Source organism: Lactuca virosa, chromosome 1 (genome assembly GCF_052849685.1).
Source record: "Lactuca virosa cultivar CGN04683 chromosome 1, Lactuca_virosa_CGN04683_v6, whole genome shotgun sequence".
In the NCBI taxonomy this organism is placed as follows: Eukaryota; Viridiplantae; Streptophyta; class Magnoliopsida; order Asterales; family Asteraceae; genus Lactuca; species Lactuca virosa.
Genome location: NC_136426.1, coordinates 146,145,008 through 146,160,658, shown reverse-complemented (window position 1 = coordinate 146,160,658; position 15,651 = coordinate 146,145,008). Strand labels below are relative to the sequence as shown.

The 15,651-nt window shown below is 30.4% G+C and overlaps 1 protein-coding gene and 1 long non-coding RNA gene across 8 annotated transcripts; one reads left to right on the top strand and one right to left on the bottom strand.

Annotated features, from left to right (window-relative positions):
- The first annotated feature begins 4,522 nt into the window (after positions 1-4,522).
- On the top strand, positions 4,523-9,114 carry LOC145159503 (uncharacterized). Of its 7 annotated transcripts, XR_013737760.1 has the most exons (8): positions 4,523-4,966; positions 5,069-5,245; positions 5,344-6,188; positions 6,262-6,290; positions 6,413-6,457; positions 6,555-6,623; positions 7,160-7,289; positions 7,637-9,114. It is a non-coding gene; the product is annotated as an uncharacterized LOC145159503 (long non-coding RNA). The 7 variants fall into 7 exon arrangements; XR_013737761.1 differs by having other exon boundaries at positions 7,172-9,114; XR_013737753.1 differs by having other exon boundaries at positions 7,160-9,114.
- Positions 8,078-14,338, bottom strand: LOC145159494 (glucan endo-1,3-beta-glucosidase-like). Its single transcript, XM_079078501.1, has 2 exons — positions 14,263-14,338; positions 8,078-9,030 (listed from the first exon to the last, which is right to left on the bottom strand). Exons 1-2 carry the CDS (start codon positions 14,315-14,317, stop codon positions 8,078-8,080), a joined length of 1,008 nt encoding a protein of 335 aa, XP_078934627.1. The 5' UTR covers positions 14,318-14,338.
- Between the last annotated feature and the right edge of the window lie 1,313 nt (positions 14,339-15,651).

The window sequence follows — 15,651 nt, the reverse complement described above, 5'->3', positions numbered from 1 at the left end:
TACAGCTTTTTGGGTTGAGTAGAGAAGATATAGTTTGATTTTGTGTTCCGATACAGAGGGTAGTGGAATTCGGGTGCATGCGATGTTATAGGGATTATGCGGGTAGTTTTCATCAATATATTCAGTTTACTATTTTAATGGAGAGGACAATGTACACTTATACCCTTATTCATCCGTTATCTTTAAATGAATATATATATATATATATATATATATATATATATATATATATATATATATATTAAATTTCATTGGTGGTCCTTCTATTTTAATATGTTTGTTATATTAGGAAAGAGTATACTGGGTGATAATGGTAATATGTGAACAAATTAACAAGTTAAATGGTTAAATGTGTACGAAAAAAGAAAGTTGTCTAAATGTGAATAAAACGAAAAGTTAGTTACCTTGATTAGTCATTTTCCCCACTTTTAATAGTGATTTTATTTTTCATATTTGTTTGTATTATTTTTTTTCAAACGTTATTTTTAAAATATCCATAATCTCCTAAATATTAATTAATTATTGATCAATTTTATACTTTACTTTTTAATTTATAAATATGTTTTTGTTTTGTGAAATATTTTATATAGCCTCTTATAATTTTTTTTCTTTTGTTTTTAAGCATATACAATATATTTAAAGTAAATAGTATCTAATAATAAAATTAAATAAATTAAATATGTAACAGTAAGTATGGAGGGTCTTTTAAAAAAATAAAAAGAAAATATTTCTTAGCAAATAAAAAAACAAAAAAATCTAGATAATGCAAATGTTTTAAAATTATTCCAACTTTGTAATACTTTTAATTAGAAGTTTATAAACTTTTAATTTTTTTAATACAACGTTTTAAACTAGTATTTAACGAAAGTATTTTAAAATGTTATAAAAAATTATTAAACTATCACACAAAATCTATGAAACACTTTAAAAATGTTGTAAAAGAAAGTTTATAAATAAATATATGAAAGTTATAAAAAAATTGTATGAAAATGTAAAAAAATAAATAAATAAATAAATACTTGTAAGAAAAAATTAAAACATTTATAAAATATTTGGTTTAAAAACACTTGTATTAAAATTATATGAAAGAATAAAAAAAGTTAAAAAAAATATATAAACAAAGATCTAAAACGAAAAACTTGTAGGAAAAAATATCATAAAAATGTTGTAAGAAATTATAAAAAAATTTAAGAAACTTATAAAAAAAATTGTTCACATTTAAAAAACTTTTTTTTTTTGTACACGTTTGACCCTTTAACAAGTTAAATGGTCAAATGTGTACAAAAAAATGATGTTACCTAAACGTGAACAAGACAAAAAGGTAATTATCATCGCAAGTAATTTTCCCAATTTTGAAGGACTTTTGTAGATTTTTAAGGCTCCATGCTATCATGTTATCATGATACAAAAATTGATATCTTTTTTTTCCTATCGGATTGGGTTTGCTCTTTTAATAGGTTGGGTATTTTATGGGGGGTTTGGTTTTTGGGTTTTTTGCAATAGATGTGGGCTTCGTGCTCTATCTCCCGTCTCTAACTAGTGTTATACCTGTGCGGTAGATGGTTGACCGATGTTATAAAAAAAATTGATTTTACTTTCTTCTATACAATAATTCTTTAATTTGTTCCCGTATTAATAGTGTATAATAACAAATCTACCCGATTAAAAACATATGAATGAAAAAAACATTAAAAGCAATAAAATAAAATAAATAGCAATCGATTAGCACACAATTAAATGAAATCAAGTTAAAAAAAAAGTCATTACATATTGACCTCATAATCGATTTAGTCCTTATATATTTTTTTATTCAATTAAGTCCCAAAAATCGGTAATCGTATTCAATTTAACCCTTTTACCCGGTCAACAGGTCATCCAACTTTCAAAACTTACATTTTTGCCCAGATTTCAAATTTTATTTCAAATTTGGTCCAAAATTTACACTTTTAGCCCATATTATAAAATTTATTACAAATTTGGTCCAAACTTTACCTTTTTGGCCCAAATTTTAGAATTTTGTTATGAACTCTTCCTAACTTTAGTTGTTTTTACAATTTTTTTCTCAAAATTTTATTTTAAATATGTTTTTTCTTTAAAAATTCATATTTATAAAAAAAACATATTTTCACATAAAAATCTCTTATATTTTCTACATAAAAACTTTTTCTAAAAAAAACTTTTTTGTATACGAAATACCTATTTAAAAAAATAGGTATTTATTAGGTACATAAATATATATAAATCCATTTTTATAAAAAAAATGTATACAGACATGCACTTTACAAAAAAAAATATACAAACACCTATTTCATATTAACCATATACATTTCTTTTGTAAAAACATATTATATGCACCCAAATATGTGTTTGTATACATTTCTTTTGTAAAACACACACACACACACACACACACATATATATATATATATATATATATATATATATATATATATATATATATACACACACACACACACACACACACACACACACACACACACACACACGTTTACTATGAAATAAATGTTTGTTTACATTTTTTTATAAATATGTGTTTGCATACAAATGTATTTATAATAAAATAGGTGTTTGTATATATTTATGTACTTAATAAATACTTATTTTTATAAATAGATATTTCGTATACAAAAATGTTTTTTTAAAAAGGTTTTTATATAGAAAATAAGGTTGTAAAATATGTTTTTTTTGTATAAATATGATTTTATAAAGAAAAAACATATTCGAAACAAAATTTTGAGAAAAAAAATGTAAGAAAACTAATGTTAGGATGAATTCATAACAAAATTCTAAAATATAGGCCAAAAAGGTAAATTTTGGACCAAATTTGTATATAAATTTAAAATATGGACCAAAAGTGTAAATGTTGGACCAAATTTGTAATAAATTTTGAAATCTAGGCCAAAAATGTAATTTTTGAAAGTTGAATGACCTTTTGACCGGGTAAAATGATTAAATTGAATACGATTACCGGTGTTTGGGACTTAATTAAATAAAAAAAAAGATATAATGACTAAATCGATTATTAGACCAATATATAAGGACATTATTGTAGTTTTCCCAAAAAAAAAAAATAATAATAATAAAAATTCAAAGCTATTGTTTAATTACATCCAAATTGATTCCGATATTGGCCATTGTAGTATATGTCTTAACAAAGTAAATTGTTATTCTCATGACCAAACTACCCTCCGGCTAAAATTAACATAACATCAATTACATTTTACATACATAAAAGTAAAACAAAGTTATTACGTGTAGATAACAATGTATAAAAAGGGATATCGATTAAATCATTGTTCAATAATAGTAAAGAAATCGAAAGAATAAAATCGTAGTCTTAACAAAGGCTAAGAATACCAACCAGATAGAAAATCAAGAGGGCATTAGAAAGAAAATGACAAACCTAGGGAAACACTAATTCATGCCAAGAGAAGGGTACCCAAATCACAAATTTAACAAAATAATTTTTTTGTTAAAACAAAGTACTAATGCTTCAATTACATTCTACTGTTTTGAAAAAAAGAACAATAAAATCATCTTCCAGCAGCAAGATTTCTAATTGCATGTGCTAAATGAAATGCAAGGATTTTGATTGGCTACATAACAATTATTTTAGTAAGCAAAGACATTTAAAAAATTTGAAAGGAATCAGGCAATTATACACGATTGCATTTCCTTTTTTAGGATTGAACAGAATTAAATTTCGGAAATTTAGAAACCGAAAATCAATTTAACTGTCATTTTTTTTCCAAAATCGTTAAGATGTTGAGGGAAGATATGCTCATATGCCTCTTGTTTTTATTCTATCCTTCAATGCGGCTCCCATCAAAACTCAAACCAGAAATACAATAGATCAAAGTGATTGTGCATCAAATAGTTATAGATTATTCGAGCACAAACGATTCGGTTCGAGATTCACAAAAGGGTAATAAGGTAAAATTTGAGCATAGTCAGAGGGTTGCAAGGCACAAGTGTTAATTCTTGGGATGCAATTACAGTAAGGCTCGTATAGTGTAGGTAACCATCACTATCTTACCTACCCCATCTTATTTAAATAAAATAAAAAATCAAGGGCAAAATAGTATTTTTAGGCAAGACAGGGACCAAACGCGCAACAAAAACAAACTATAGGGACCTTCCGAGTTAGTGTTTGTTATAATGGAATAAACACATCCCAACCCCAATTCCACCTCACCTTATCTTACCTACCCCATCTTATTTAAATAAAATAAAAAATCAATGGCAAAATAATATTTTTAGGTAAGACAGGGACCAAACGCGCAACAAAAACAAACTATAGGGACCTTCCGAGTTAAAAAATAAGTTAGGGACCAAACGTGCAAATTACCCTAAACCATAGGGAGCATTCATGTAATTTACTCATATATATATATATATATATATATATATATATATATATATATATATATATATAAAAGCATTTTACCATATTTTGCTGATTTTACAAAAACTTTATGCAGAAAGATCAGATCGGTAAACCATTGAAATAGTCAAAGAAAATTAAACAGCTCCTTATATCTCGATATCCCCAAATTATAGGTGGAAGTTAAAAGACTCATTCTATTTGAAGAACCTTAAATACGGGGAATTTGTTACTTCAGATCTTCACCTTGTATAGAAAAACCAACGTCACCTAATGTGTTTCCATCTCCTTCATCAGCTAACATAGCCACCACTAACACCATTCTTTTCCTTCTCTCTTCCCTATCAGACGACCTTCACCATCGTACATGGTTGTCTCCGCCACCACTCTCCGGTATCGAATTCCTACGTTAAAGTTGATGAATCAAATATAAGGTTCCATGCTCCCATCTGATCGAACCATCGCACAACCATTCACGGTTTGCGTCATCCCTTCATCGCTTCCTCCTCCTATCTCTATCTTCTTAATTGTATCTGTGTGTGTGGTAAATTACAGATTTAGGTAGTCACTTCCCCAAATCTCTCTCAGTTAATCGACCATCAGTCGCCTGGCTTGATTTTGGTTTGAATCTTGAATAATGTTGGATTTCTTTTCATTTTGCAGGAATAAATATGGTGATCAAGCATGGCTCGATTTTATAGAGATGTTTTCTCCACCACTTGTAAATCGATTTATGATTTCCTATAAATTTTTGTTTATGCTTTTCAGTGTGAAACCAGATTCCACACTTTAAGGTTCATTGAATAATACATACATTTGGGTTTACGTAATGAACCTCAGGTATCACATCTGACCTAGATTTCCATGATTTTGCATCAACTAGCTGTTTTTGATCATAAAAGGTAAAAATCTCACCATTTTACCTTGATTTTGTTCAGAATTTGGCCGAAAAATTATTGATGTGGGCATTCCTCCTTCTTCTTCTTTCTTGGTCTGATGAAAGATGTGGTTTTGGTTCTCGATGGTGCTGAGGTGCACGTCGGCTGGAAAGGGGCAGTTCGCATAGGTGGTCTCGGTGGTTTATGGAGGCTGTAATGGGTTGCAGTTTCCAGCACTCGCTACGATCTTCACCACCAACACCACTCTTACGGTGACACCACTCGCTACGATTTTCACCACCAACACCAAGCGTTCTACTGGTTTCAGATCCATATAAAGGAGAAGGAGAGATCGAGAGAGAAAAAGGCAAGTCTGCTTCCACCATTCTTACCTACAACCACCACAATCACTAAACCACCGCACACCTCTCCTACCATTGCCTACAACTGTCTCTCTGTTTTTCAATTAGAAAACACCGTTCGTCAAATCCCTCTCTTAATGCCAACGTACCTGTCATTCCCCAGCCACCTGTACCGACTCCATTATTACCTACCGCAAAATCTCGAAGTCTAGCCACCGCAGTAGAAACCCAAACGCCACTGTTGAAAGTCCTTCTCTTAGAGTTTGATTCGAATTTCCCTATGATTTAACAAAACACCGCTTTGTGTATACTGCAGGTTAATATCTATTTTTTCCTGATCTTTATTGTTTCTACTTTCTAGATATTATTTTGTTTTTTTCCGAACTCAACAAAACTAAGGTGGACCAGGTTTGAGTTGGGAAAGGTGTTTGGAGTTGGGGATATAGGTTGAATTTGGAGGGTTCTTCTGCATGCCATCTGATATCAAGACTCCATTAAGGTTCTTAAACCATTTTGGATTTAATCTAAAATGGTTTCATTTAGGTAAACTTCAACTGTAGTCATTGTTGGAATTTTGGTTTTATGCTAATGTTGCATGGAGTTTCCTTTTTACTAGGAAACGAAAAGTGGAGGCATCTGATGGAGGTACTTCACGATTTTACATCCTTGCCATCTTACTTATATATGTATAGGCACCACCAATTTTTTGGCTGCAGATTCAAAAGTTAACTACAGATTATGTTTAAATGCCTGATAGACTACTATAGATTTTTTCCATGGAGGGCATTGCTATTTTTGGGGTTTGTTCACTGGTATGCTTTTCAACCTGTTTTTTTATATTGTTGATCTTATATTTACATGTAATAATATAATTTTTGTTTTGCTTATTTAAATTATGTTGGTTAATAGCGTGATAACATGAAGCAACCGGTGATGATGAGAGGGTATTTCTTATTCGTCATCTTTAGATTACTCAAGGTATGTGAATATTGCATAACAGCTTATTTGTGTGCTTTATATTTTAGTGATCTTTACTACTATTTTTGCATATTTGGTTTTAAAAAAAGTTAAACTGTAGTTGGTTGAAGTTTAGAGTTAACTATAATTATCTCTCAACAGATTATGGAATTCCTAATTACTTTTAGTTCAAATTACTAATGTGTACTGTCAAACTTAATTCATTGATTTCTGATTTTGTCATAAAAATTTGCAAGTTTTTCCTATATTAGAAGAATAGATTGTAGTTGGTTTCATTTAGTAACTTTTTTCTTTATTTTTTACTTTTGATTTAATGTCCACAAAAGGAATATTATGTAATGTCACAATTTCTTTTTGTTCATCGGGTTACTTGCTCTTTTGAATATTGAATTTTTGTGATTGTTAACAATCTGACCCTATTTGATTTTTAGCTTATGACGTACATGAACAAAAAGAATTAAAAGCACTTCATTGGCATACTAATATTTTCAGGAATGTTCATTTCTTCAACTATTTATTATCATACATCTTTTAAGATGCTACTGCAGGTAATTCATATATGTTAACTGTTCTCCTCAATCGACTATTTTGTCCCCTGAATATCTTGTTGCAATTATCCCTTGGTTGTTGATGTGCAATTGACAAAATTGTCAATGAAGTTTGCAGGTAATCCTAACTTTTCATCTTTAATTTTTATTTATTTCGTTTCTACTAGCATCACTGTTATGAAAGAACTAATCAGCTCTAGAAACTAATTTCTGAAAAAATTATTTGCACCCGTCGCTTGGCGTGGGTAAACGGCTAGTATATATATATATATATATATATATATATATATATATATATATATATACATGAAAAAAGTTATTGCGGCCGATAGATCAATGAGAGACCGAAGATTACTATTTAAAAACATCAAGTTTGGGATGGAGGATTGCAATAGTATAATATGGATATGAGCTGCTAATTCCTTGCATGTTAAAGAAAATGCACATGTTTGATATTTTTCACAGCTTGTGAGCAGATGGATGAAGTGTGGTGGTGTGGTGTGATCTATGTTGAACCAAAATAAAATTTACATGTGATTGTAAAGTGATACTTCAATGGTGCAAAGTGTATTGATCCAATTGTTTTGCGTTATTGTGTACATGGAGTGATCCATCAACTGATTGGATACTTTAAATAGTTGGTTGCTATTTAAAGTGTTAAAAAATAATATATGTCACAGGAGAGCAATGGTGTTTCTTAAGATTAGTTTAGAGGAGTAATTTCTTATAGGATTGAAGGCCATTGATGTTTCATAAAGTTGACTTCCATTCAAAGCCTAAAATAGGAAGTTTTGTTGTTTCATCAATAATACGGGTAATGTACAATCGAGGAAACAAAAGCTTTTATTCCATGATTTATTTATTACTTAAATTACCGAAACTCCATTACACTATGGATTTTGGTAATTAGAAGCTTAGTTCATACTTGGATCCTTGATCGGGGAAGAAAAGCCCAAAATGCCTCTCAGACTCATCTCCTTCTTTCAAATTCTCATTAAACATTGCAAACAAATACGTTTCTATAGAGTTTTCAGGCCTTGCCGGTGTCCCATTATCCTCTTTCACATGTTCAATCAAATTCTGATAATAAGTTGCTGCGTTTTCCGGTGTTGCTACCCGATGACCATACGACGGCCATCCACTCTCCGACACAACAATCTTCAAATCGCCTCCACCAAGACGTGTTTGAGCTGCATAGTGAGCATCTAACATGGCGTCGAAAAGGTTAGAGTACACTAAACCATTATCGTTCACAAGTGGACCCGATGTAAACAGTGAATACGGGAGACTAACATCAGGGTTATCACGACAAGCAAAATAGGGGTAAATGTTAGCAAGCATCGGCAAATTGTTTTGACGTAGAAAATTGATAATCGGCCCGATAAACCTCTTCACGTTGTCATGAAACTCGCCGGCGCTTGGCGGATAGGAATTCGATAGGAGACCGGTGTAGGTTGCTGTCGAGACCTTGATTTGGTCAGCTAATCCTGCGTCTACAATAGCTTGGTGAACATTTTGCATCGCCGGAAGTACGATATCGACGTATTGACGGTTATCGTTATTGGGATCGACTTCGTTTCCGACGGCGATGTACCGGAAATTGACATCGGGGTAGTTTTGGATGTTGTTTTCAACCCAAGTTCTTGCGGCGGATGGATCTGTGAGGGATTGAAGATCGCTATTTGGAACGTCAAGTAAGAGTTCGATGTTGGTTCCCTGTAGGGTTTGAAGAGTGTCTGGATTTGGATCGTAGAGTCGCATTCTGGTTATGTCGTTGCTTTGGTAGAGGTCTACCACCTCTTGTTCGGAGGGCAAATTGTCGCCGAGCCGGCCGTAGCATATTCCGACCGGTTCAGCATCTATTTTGCATAAAAACAAATAAGATGTAAAGATGATAAAATGATTGAGAGGATGAGATAAATTGTCAAAATGATATTTTTTAAGTATTTATGTATATAAAATTTTCACTAATTGAAAATTAAAAATGATTGAATGCGTATTTGTTCATTTGTATTAAGTTATACAAAAGACAAAATTGCAAAAATATCCCATGGTATGATTTTTTGGGGTTTTAGTCCAAACAATAATTTTTTTTTGGATTTGTGGTCTTTTTGAGCTAGTTGTTTTTTGTCCCTCAAAATAATGAAATGACTGTAATACCCTTGGGGTATTTATTTTCTATTTTTCTTTTATTTTTTAAAAATCTAATACTAATTTATTTATTTTAATAATTAAAAAAATAAAAAAAAGGACCCATCCACCCCCCCTCTCTCTCTCTCTCTCTCTCTCTCTCTCTCTCTCTCTCTCTCTCTCTCTCTCTCTCTCTCTCTCTCTCATATCAAGTTTTAATACCCAGAACTCACAATCGACCACCATCCTCTTCTTCAATCTTAGACCTCAATCTATCTTCTCTTCCATCTCATTATTCTGCCGCCACCTCGTTCATGATTCTTAACTGTTAGAATAATGATAATCAAAAGGACTTGGACTTGAGCACTAAAATCAACATTAATTTTTCTCCATGTCTGATGCAATCTACTCAAATTGTTACTCAATAATCAGCTTAATCACATCTATACATCATCCAAAGCACTCAGTTTTATCAGACACTTAGAACATGTATTGGAAGAAGAAAACCATAGGCCATTAGCTCGACTGATTAGAGCAAGATCAAAGAGGGTAGACTATATCCTTGTAAATAAGGCAAACCCCAGTTGTAGAGTCGAAATCATCGTTCCAAATTATAGGCAGAAAAACAGAGCACCTGATTACATTTGAGTTCGTTGTGATGGTAGAATCATCACCAAATAGAGTTTGTCTCTGGTTCTGAGGATTAAACACGCATACACATTGGTTAAACTCATAATTTTTTTGTGTGTGGGATGTGACAGGGTTGTTTGAAAGAGGCGATTGAGGGGAGTAATTCATCGATGGTCGGAGGTGATTGAACTACTAACCAGAGTTGGAGAAGTCGATGTTTATAATAGAATAGGGGATATAGGGTTCAAGGGAGAGGCGGTGGGAATTGATGGTGATGAATTGGCATTTTAGGCGATGGGAGGTGTTGTTTTTTGTCGTCGATGGGGATGAGAACACAAACAAGAACTTAATCAAACAAATTAATCAAACACAGATAAATCAATCAAATTTACGTTCTAATCGGACTGAACGAGAATAAGACCCACAATCAAGAACTTAATTTAACCTTCTGCCCTAATTTCACATGAAAACACAAACAAAATCAATGTTATACCATCAATAAATGTGGATCTATACTAGAAATAATTAGTTACAGATCCAATACAATGTCGATTTTGGATATCTATCAGATGGGGAGATGAATGAGAAGGACATCAAAGATGGTGGTGGTAGTCGGTGGAAAGGAGGTTGCAGAAATCGATCTCTCAGATTGAAGTGGCGATGGTCGTCAAAGAGGAGGAAGGCAACAAAGGTGGTCATTGATGTAAGGGAAATCAGTGGTTGTTGTTGTCGTCATATGGAGGTTTGGCATAGGGTCTTGGTGATCGGAGGTGGTGGGAGGCGAGGTCTTCAAGAAGTTGTGGACTTTGATGTTAGGGGTGACGGTGGAGAGAGAGACCAATATAATTATTTATTTTCTTTTTCATTTAAATTAAATTAGAAAAAACATAAAAAAAAATATCAGAAGGGCATTATAGTCATTTCAATTTATCGAGGGACAAAAAAAGGTAACAAAACTAGCTTAAAATGACCACCAATCCAAAAAAGTTGTGGTTTGAACTAAAACCCAAAAAAAATATATACCACAGGGACCATTTTTGCAATTTTGTCTATACAAAAAGATAGATTTTTATGTGATTTATGTAACCATGTTTGATGTTTAGTTTGTTACTAAAAGGTAAAAACTCATCAATTTGTATGCATGTATAAACTGGTAAGAGATCAACTTTATTAAATCGACTATAATAAACGAAGATCCATTTTGTCACATGTTAATCTCTTGTGAGTTTTGATATTTGTCATTTTATGATATTTTTGAAATAAATAATATCCACGTGTCAATTTTTGAGTTTTTCCAATTTTTAAAATTAAAAAGCCACATGATACTTATATATTTATATATGTAAAGTATATTAAATATAATAACCAAATGGCTTATAGCCTAGCGGTATCCGGTGTTGCCCTCCCTCTTTGAGGTTGAGGGTTCAAGTGCTGTCATTGACATAGGTGGACTTAAGGTGTAGTTTAGGAGTATGTTAGATTTTGGTGGACTTAAGGTGTAGTTTAGAAGTATGTTAGATTTGTTGTTTCAAAAAAAATATATATGATAATAATTGTAATTAGTACGCTTCTTTATTTTTTATTTCAAAATTTTATTTAAAAAAATACTTAATGTTTATATTTTAATATTTAATCTTTTTTTAATCAATCCGTGTAATACACACGTTTTACACTTAAAAAAATAAAAAAAATAAAATAAAGAAACTATTAAAAATCGAAACATTATTACATCGCTTTCCTTGCATAAAAGAATATGATTGTATACGTATTCCTTTTAATCCTTAAAAGACAAATCATTAAAATGATATAAGATGTTTTCATTTTTTTTTTCATTTACAAATGAACAAGTGGTGTGTAACTGTCTACGAAGAGAAAGATATTAACGATAAAAACGAATTAAGAAAAAAAAAACGATTAGATTATACATGTCAAGCGATCATGTATCCCACTTAATTAAGAAAAAGGAAATCCGGGGTAGTGCATTTTTTTAATTTTAGAACAAGATTGAAAAACTAATGTTCTTAAAATCCCTATACAATAAAAGAATAGTTTGTGTGTCACTTATCATTTTATTATAATTTTAAATTTTGTTTCTCTCATTCTCTAAAAATGACAATGTCTTTTTTCTATGATTTTATATTTAAATTTAAATTCTTTTAAATCCCTTAAAATTACAATTATTTATTACCATTTTAAAATTCAAAATATTTGGTAATCAATAATTATAATTTTATTTGAATCAACGATTATAAGTTTACATAAATAAAAATCACAAATATCTTAATTAATAATTTATTGAAAATAATAGATTAATAATTCTGACTTTTTGCTATAAAAATTTATTTATTTTTGTAACCATAGTTTCTACAGGTTATACTCTAAATATCTTAATTAATAATTTATTGAAAATAATTGATTAATAATAATGACTTTTTACTATAAAAATTTATTTTTGTAAGCGTAGTGTCCACGGACAATAACCTAGTTATTTAATGTATTGATATTTATAAAAATAAAAAATAACAAATAACTGTAAGTCCGGATTATATATTTTCTTTTTGACTCATTATCCGAATCACATGGTAATGTATTTTTGTGATATTTTTCAGCAATAGTCATATCTATTTACTATAAGTTTCTCTTATAAAATAAAACTGTACATATAAACATCAATATTGACATGTTTCTATGTATTTTTTATATTTTATATAAATTTTTAAAAAAAATCCTTGTTTATCTTAAGAGATCGTAATTTGTTTCTATTCTCTATAATTTTAAAAATAAAAAAATTGATTATTAATAAAAAAATAATGAAATGTTCGCAGGATTGGATTTCTTATAATCTAATAAAACTCAAATTATCAAGTTGTTTATGTTGATTAGGGGATCGAACCGGACATGGACCTAGACTCGGTAAGTTTCAACAGGTCCGGTCTAAAATCCACTAATTTTTGTCAAAACGGTTCGATCTAAGAGTCGGTCTGGTCCGATTCGGTCCAGATGCCCACCCTACCGTCATTATAGATAAACTAATTTTTGGTAGGGCTTCAACGAGTTATATTGTATACACCTAAAGTTGTACCGGTCTAACGAGTACAAGAACAAAAAAAACCTAAACCTAGACCTGGACCCAGTAAGACTCAATAATTTCAGTCTAAGGTCAACCAATTTATGTCAAATTGGTCTGGTTCGGTCCGGTCACAATGCTCACATTGTTGACGAGTGGCATAATAGTTTTAAGAGTAAATTATAATTTTGGTCCTTATGGTTTGCCCAAATTCTGTTTTTGGTCTTAGTATTGGATTTTTGACATTACTGGTCTTTTGATTTGCATTTGTTAGGGTATCTCCAACCCACCGCCAAACTTCATTTTTTTCCTCCATTTCTTTCCTCATTCTTCTCCAACCCTATCTCATTTCCACCTCCATTTTTGGATATATGAATACTATTCTCCCAAATATGGGGGAATACTATTCATATCTCCAAAAATGGAGTTGAAGTTTGGTTGCCAATTTTAGTTTCTCTCATTTTTATTTTATATATTTCTAGTTTATTTTATCTACTAATTATAATTTAAATGAAATATTTAATATTTATAATATCATGTTATATTATATACTAATTTATATTAATTAATCATAAATACAGAGTTTAATATTTAATTATAGAATTCATATAAAAAATTAAATATATATTAAAAAGTAATAACTAATTTAAATTTTACTATATATAAACATTTTATTTATTATAATATAATTTGAAATATTTTTGTAATGAAATAATATAATATATATTTGTTAAAATCTAATTAATAGAGGGGTGTATTTGACAATATATAAGTTATAAAAATAGAATATTCTAGGAATATACTTTTTGGGGTAAAAATTGGGGTAGAAAATTGAGTAGGGTTGGAGATGAAACACTATTTACCCTATTTTTTACTTCATTTATAGAAAAAAAAATGAAGATGAGTTGGAGATGATCTTACATAACATTTTTGTTGTTATATCTTTAAATAAACAAAAACACACGGTTGCCCCTATGGTTTGCTAAAACATGTTGCTTGAGTACAACTATCAAACTGTCTATACGATTGGTCCTTGTGATTTTATTTTTGCCGTAGTTGGTCCTTAATGCATATACAATGACTTTCTACCATTTTAAATTATTTTTATATTTTTTAATATATTTTTTTTATTTATTGATTGGTAAAACCTCTCTCCCTCCCAACCGTATTACATGACTTATAATCATAAATAACAATGGTCTAATGGTTAAAAAATAAATAAATAATATAAAAAGAATTAATTACGGCAGAGAAAGAAAGATACCTGTGAATATGAGAAAGTTTATGAGCAAGCCAAGTAGTAAGAGCTGTGGTGCCATAAGTTCAGTTTATGGAATTTGTCTTCACATCTAACCATATATATAGTGAGTAGTGACAGATCTTGAGAGGGGTGGAAGACTTTCATTTTATCTTTTCATTTTCTTTTGTAATACAAAATAAAAATATGATGTTATTACAAACATATCAATAATTTTTTTTAAAATTTTTGTTACATTTAACAAAAAAAATATATCATAAAATTATAAAAGAAACTACATTCCTATTTACTCAAACTAAAAATGATAATCAATTTGTAAGTATCATGTCTTTTACAAAGATTTTACATATGCTTCAAAATACTTTAAGATTTTTTTTAACAACTAAATTTCATAAAAAGACACTAACAAGGAGCTAGTGCAAAACAAAAACAGATACATCAAAATGTTGAGCATGGCTTATGAAGCCATTGATTCCAGTTAATATGAAATTTATGCTTCCTATTCGAAACCGGAAAAAAAAATCTGACACAGTATCATCAAAAATCTTTTCCAAGCGCAATCTCAAGTTGACAAAAATACATTTTTTCCTGAAATTCAAGAGCACCCACCAAGTTGTAGAAATCACCACATCGAGAACTTGTTTCTTAGACATGGACCGATGGGTTGCATCCAAGAAAGCTAGATAATCTCCAACCGAAGGAATACAAGAAACATTCACATCACACCATTGACCGATTTTTATAAAGACATATTTAGCAACATGGCAATGTAAAAGCACATGATTAACCATTTCAACATAGTTCTCACAAGAAGGGCAAATGGTAGCATCAATGTCGATCCCCCTATTAGATATATTTTGTCTAGTAGGAAGATTGTCCGAAAACACTCTCCAATTAAAAATACTAATTTTAATCGGGATGAATTTGTTCCATCTAGTTTGCATCGTGTCGATCGGAAAGCTATAATCTTAATAAACATAAGAGTATATTTCACCAAAAACTCCACTCCTGCATTATTCCAACGCCACTTGTCAGGATCATTAGAAAAATTAATGTGACTAAGAATTTGATACATACCCGAGAATTGTGAAAGCTCGGTTCCACCTCTAAGATCATGTCGTCATCTCCACTTCCAAGCTCATGCTCGCGTCATTCGACAATAAGGCAATCAATATCAATATCCAAAGCCTTCCGTTTAGGAAACGCTTGTTGTAAAGTCGTATCTCCCACCCAAACATCTTTCTAGAAAAAGGTTAAATCACCCTTACCCATCGTTTTTTCTAAGGTGTTAAAACGGATAATTTGTTTCTCATGGAGCTTAAAAGAAGAAGTAACAATTTTGGACCACACTAAAGATTTTACATATGCTTCAAATTATTTAAAGATGGATATAAT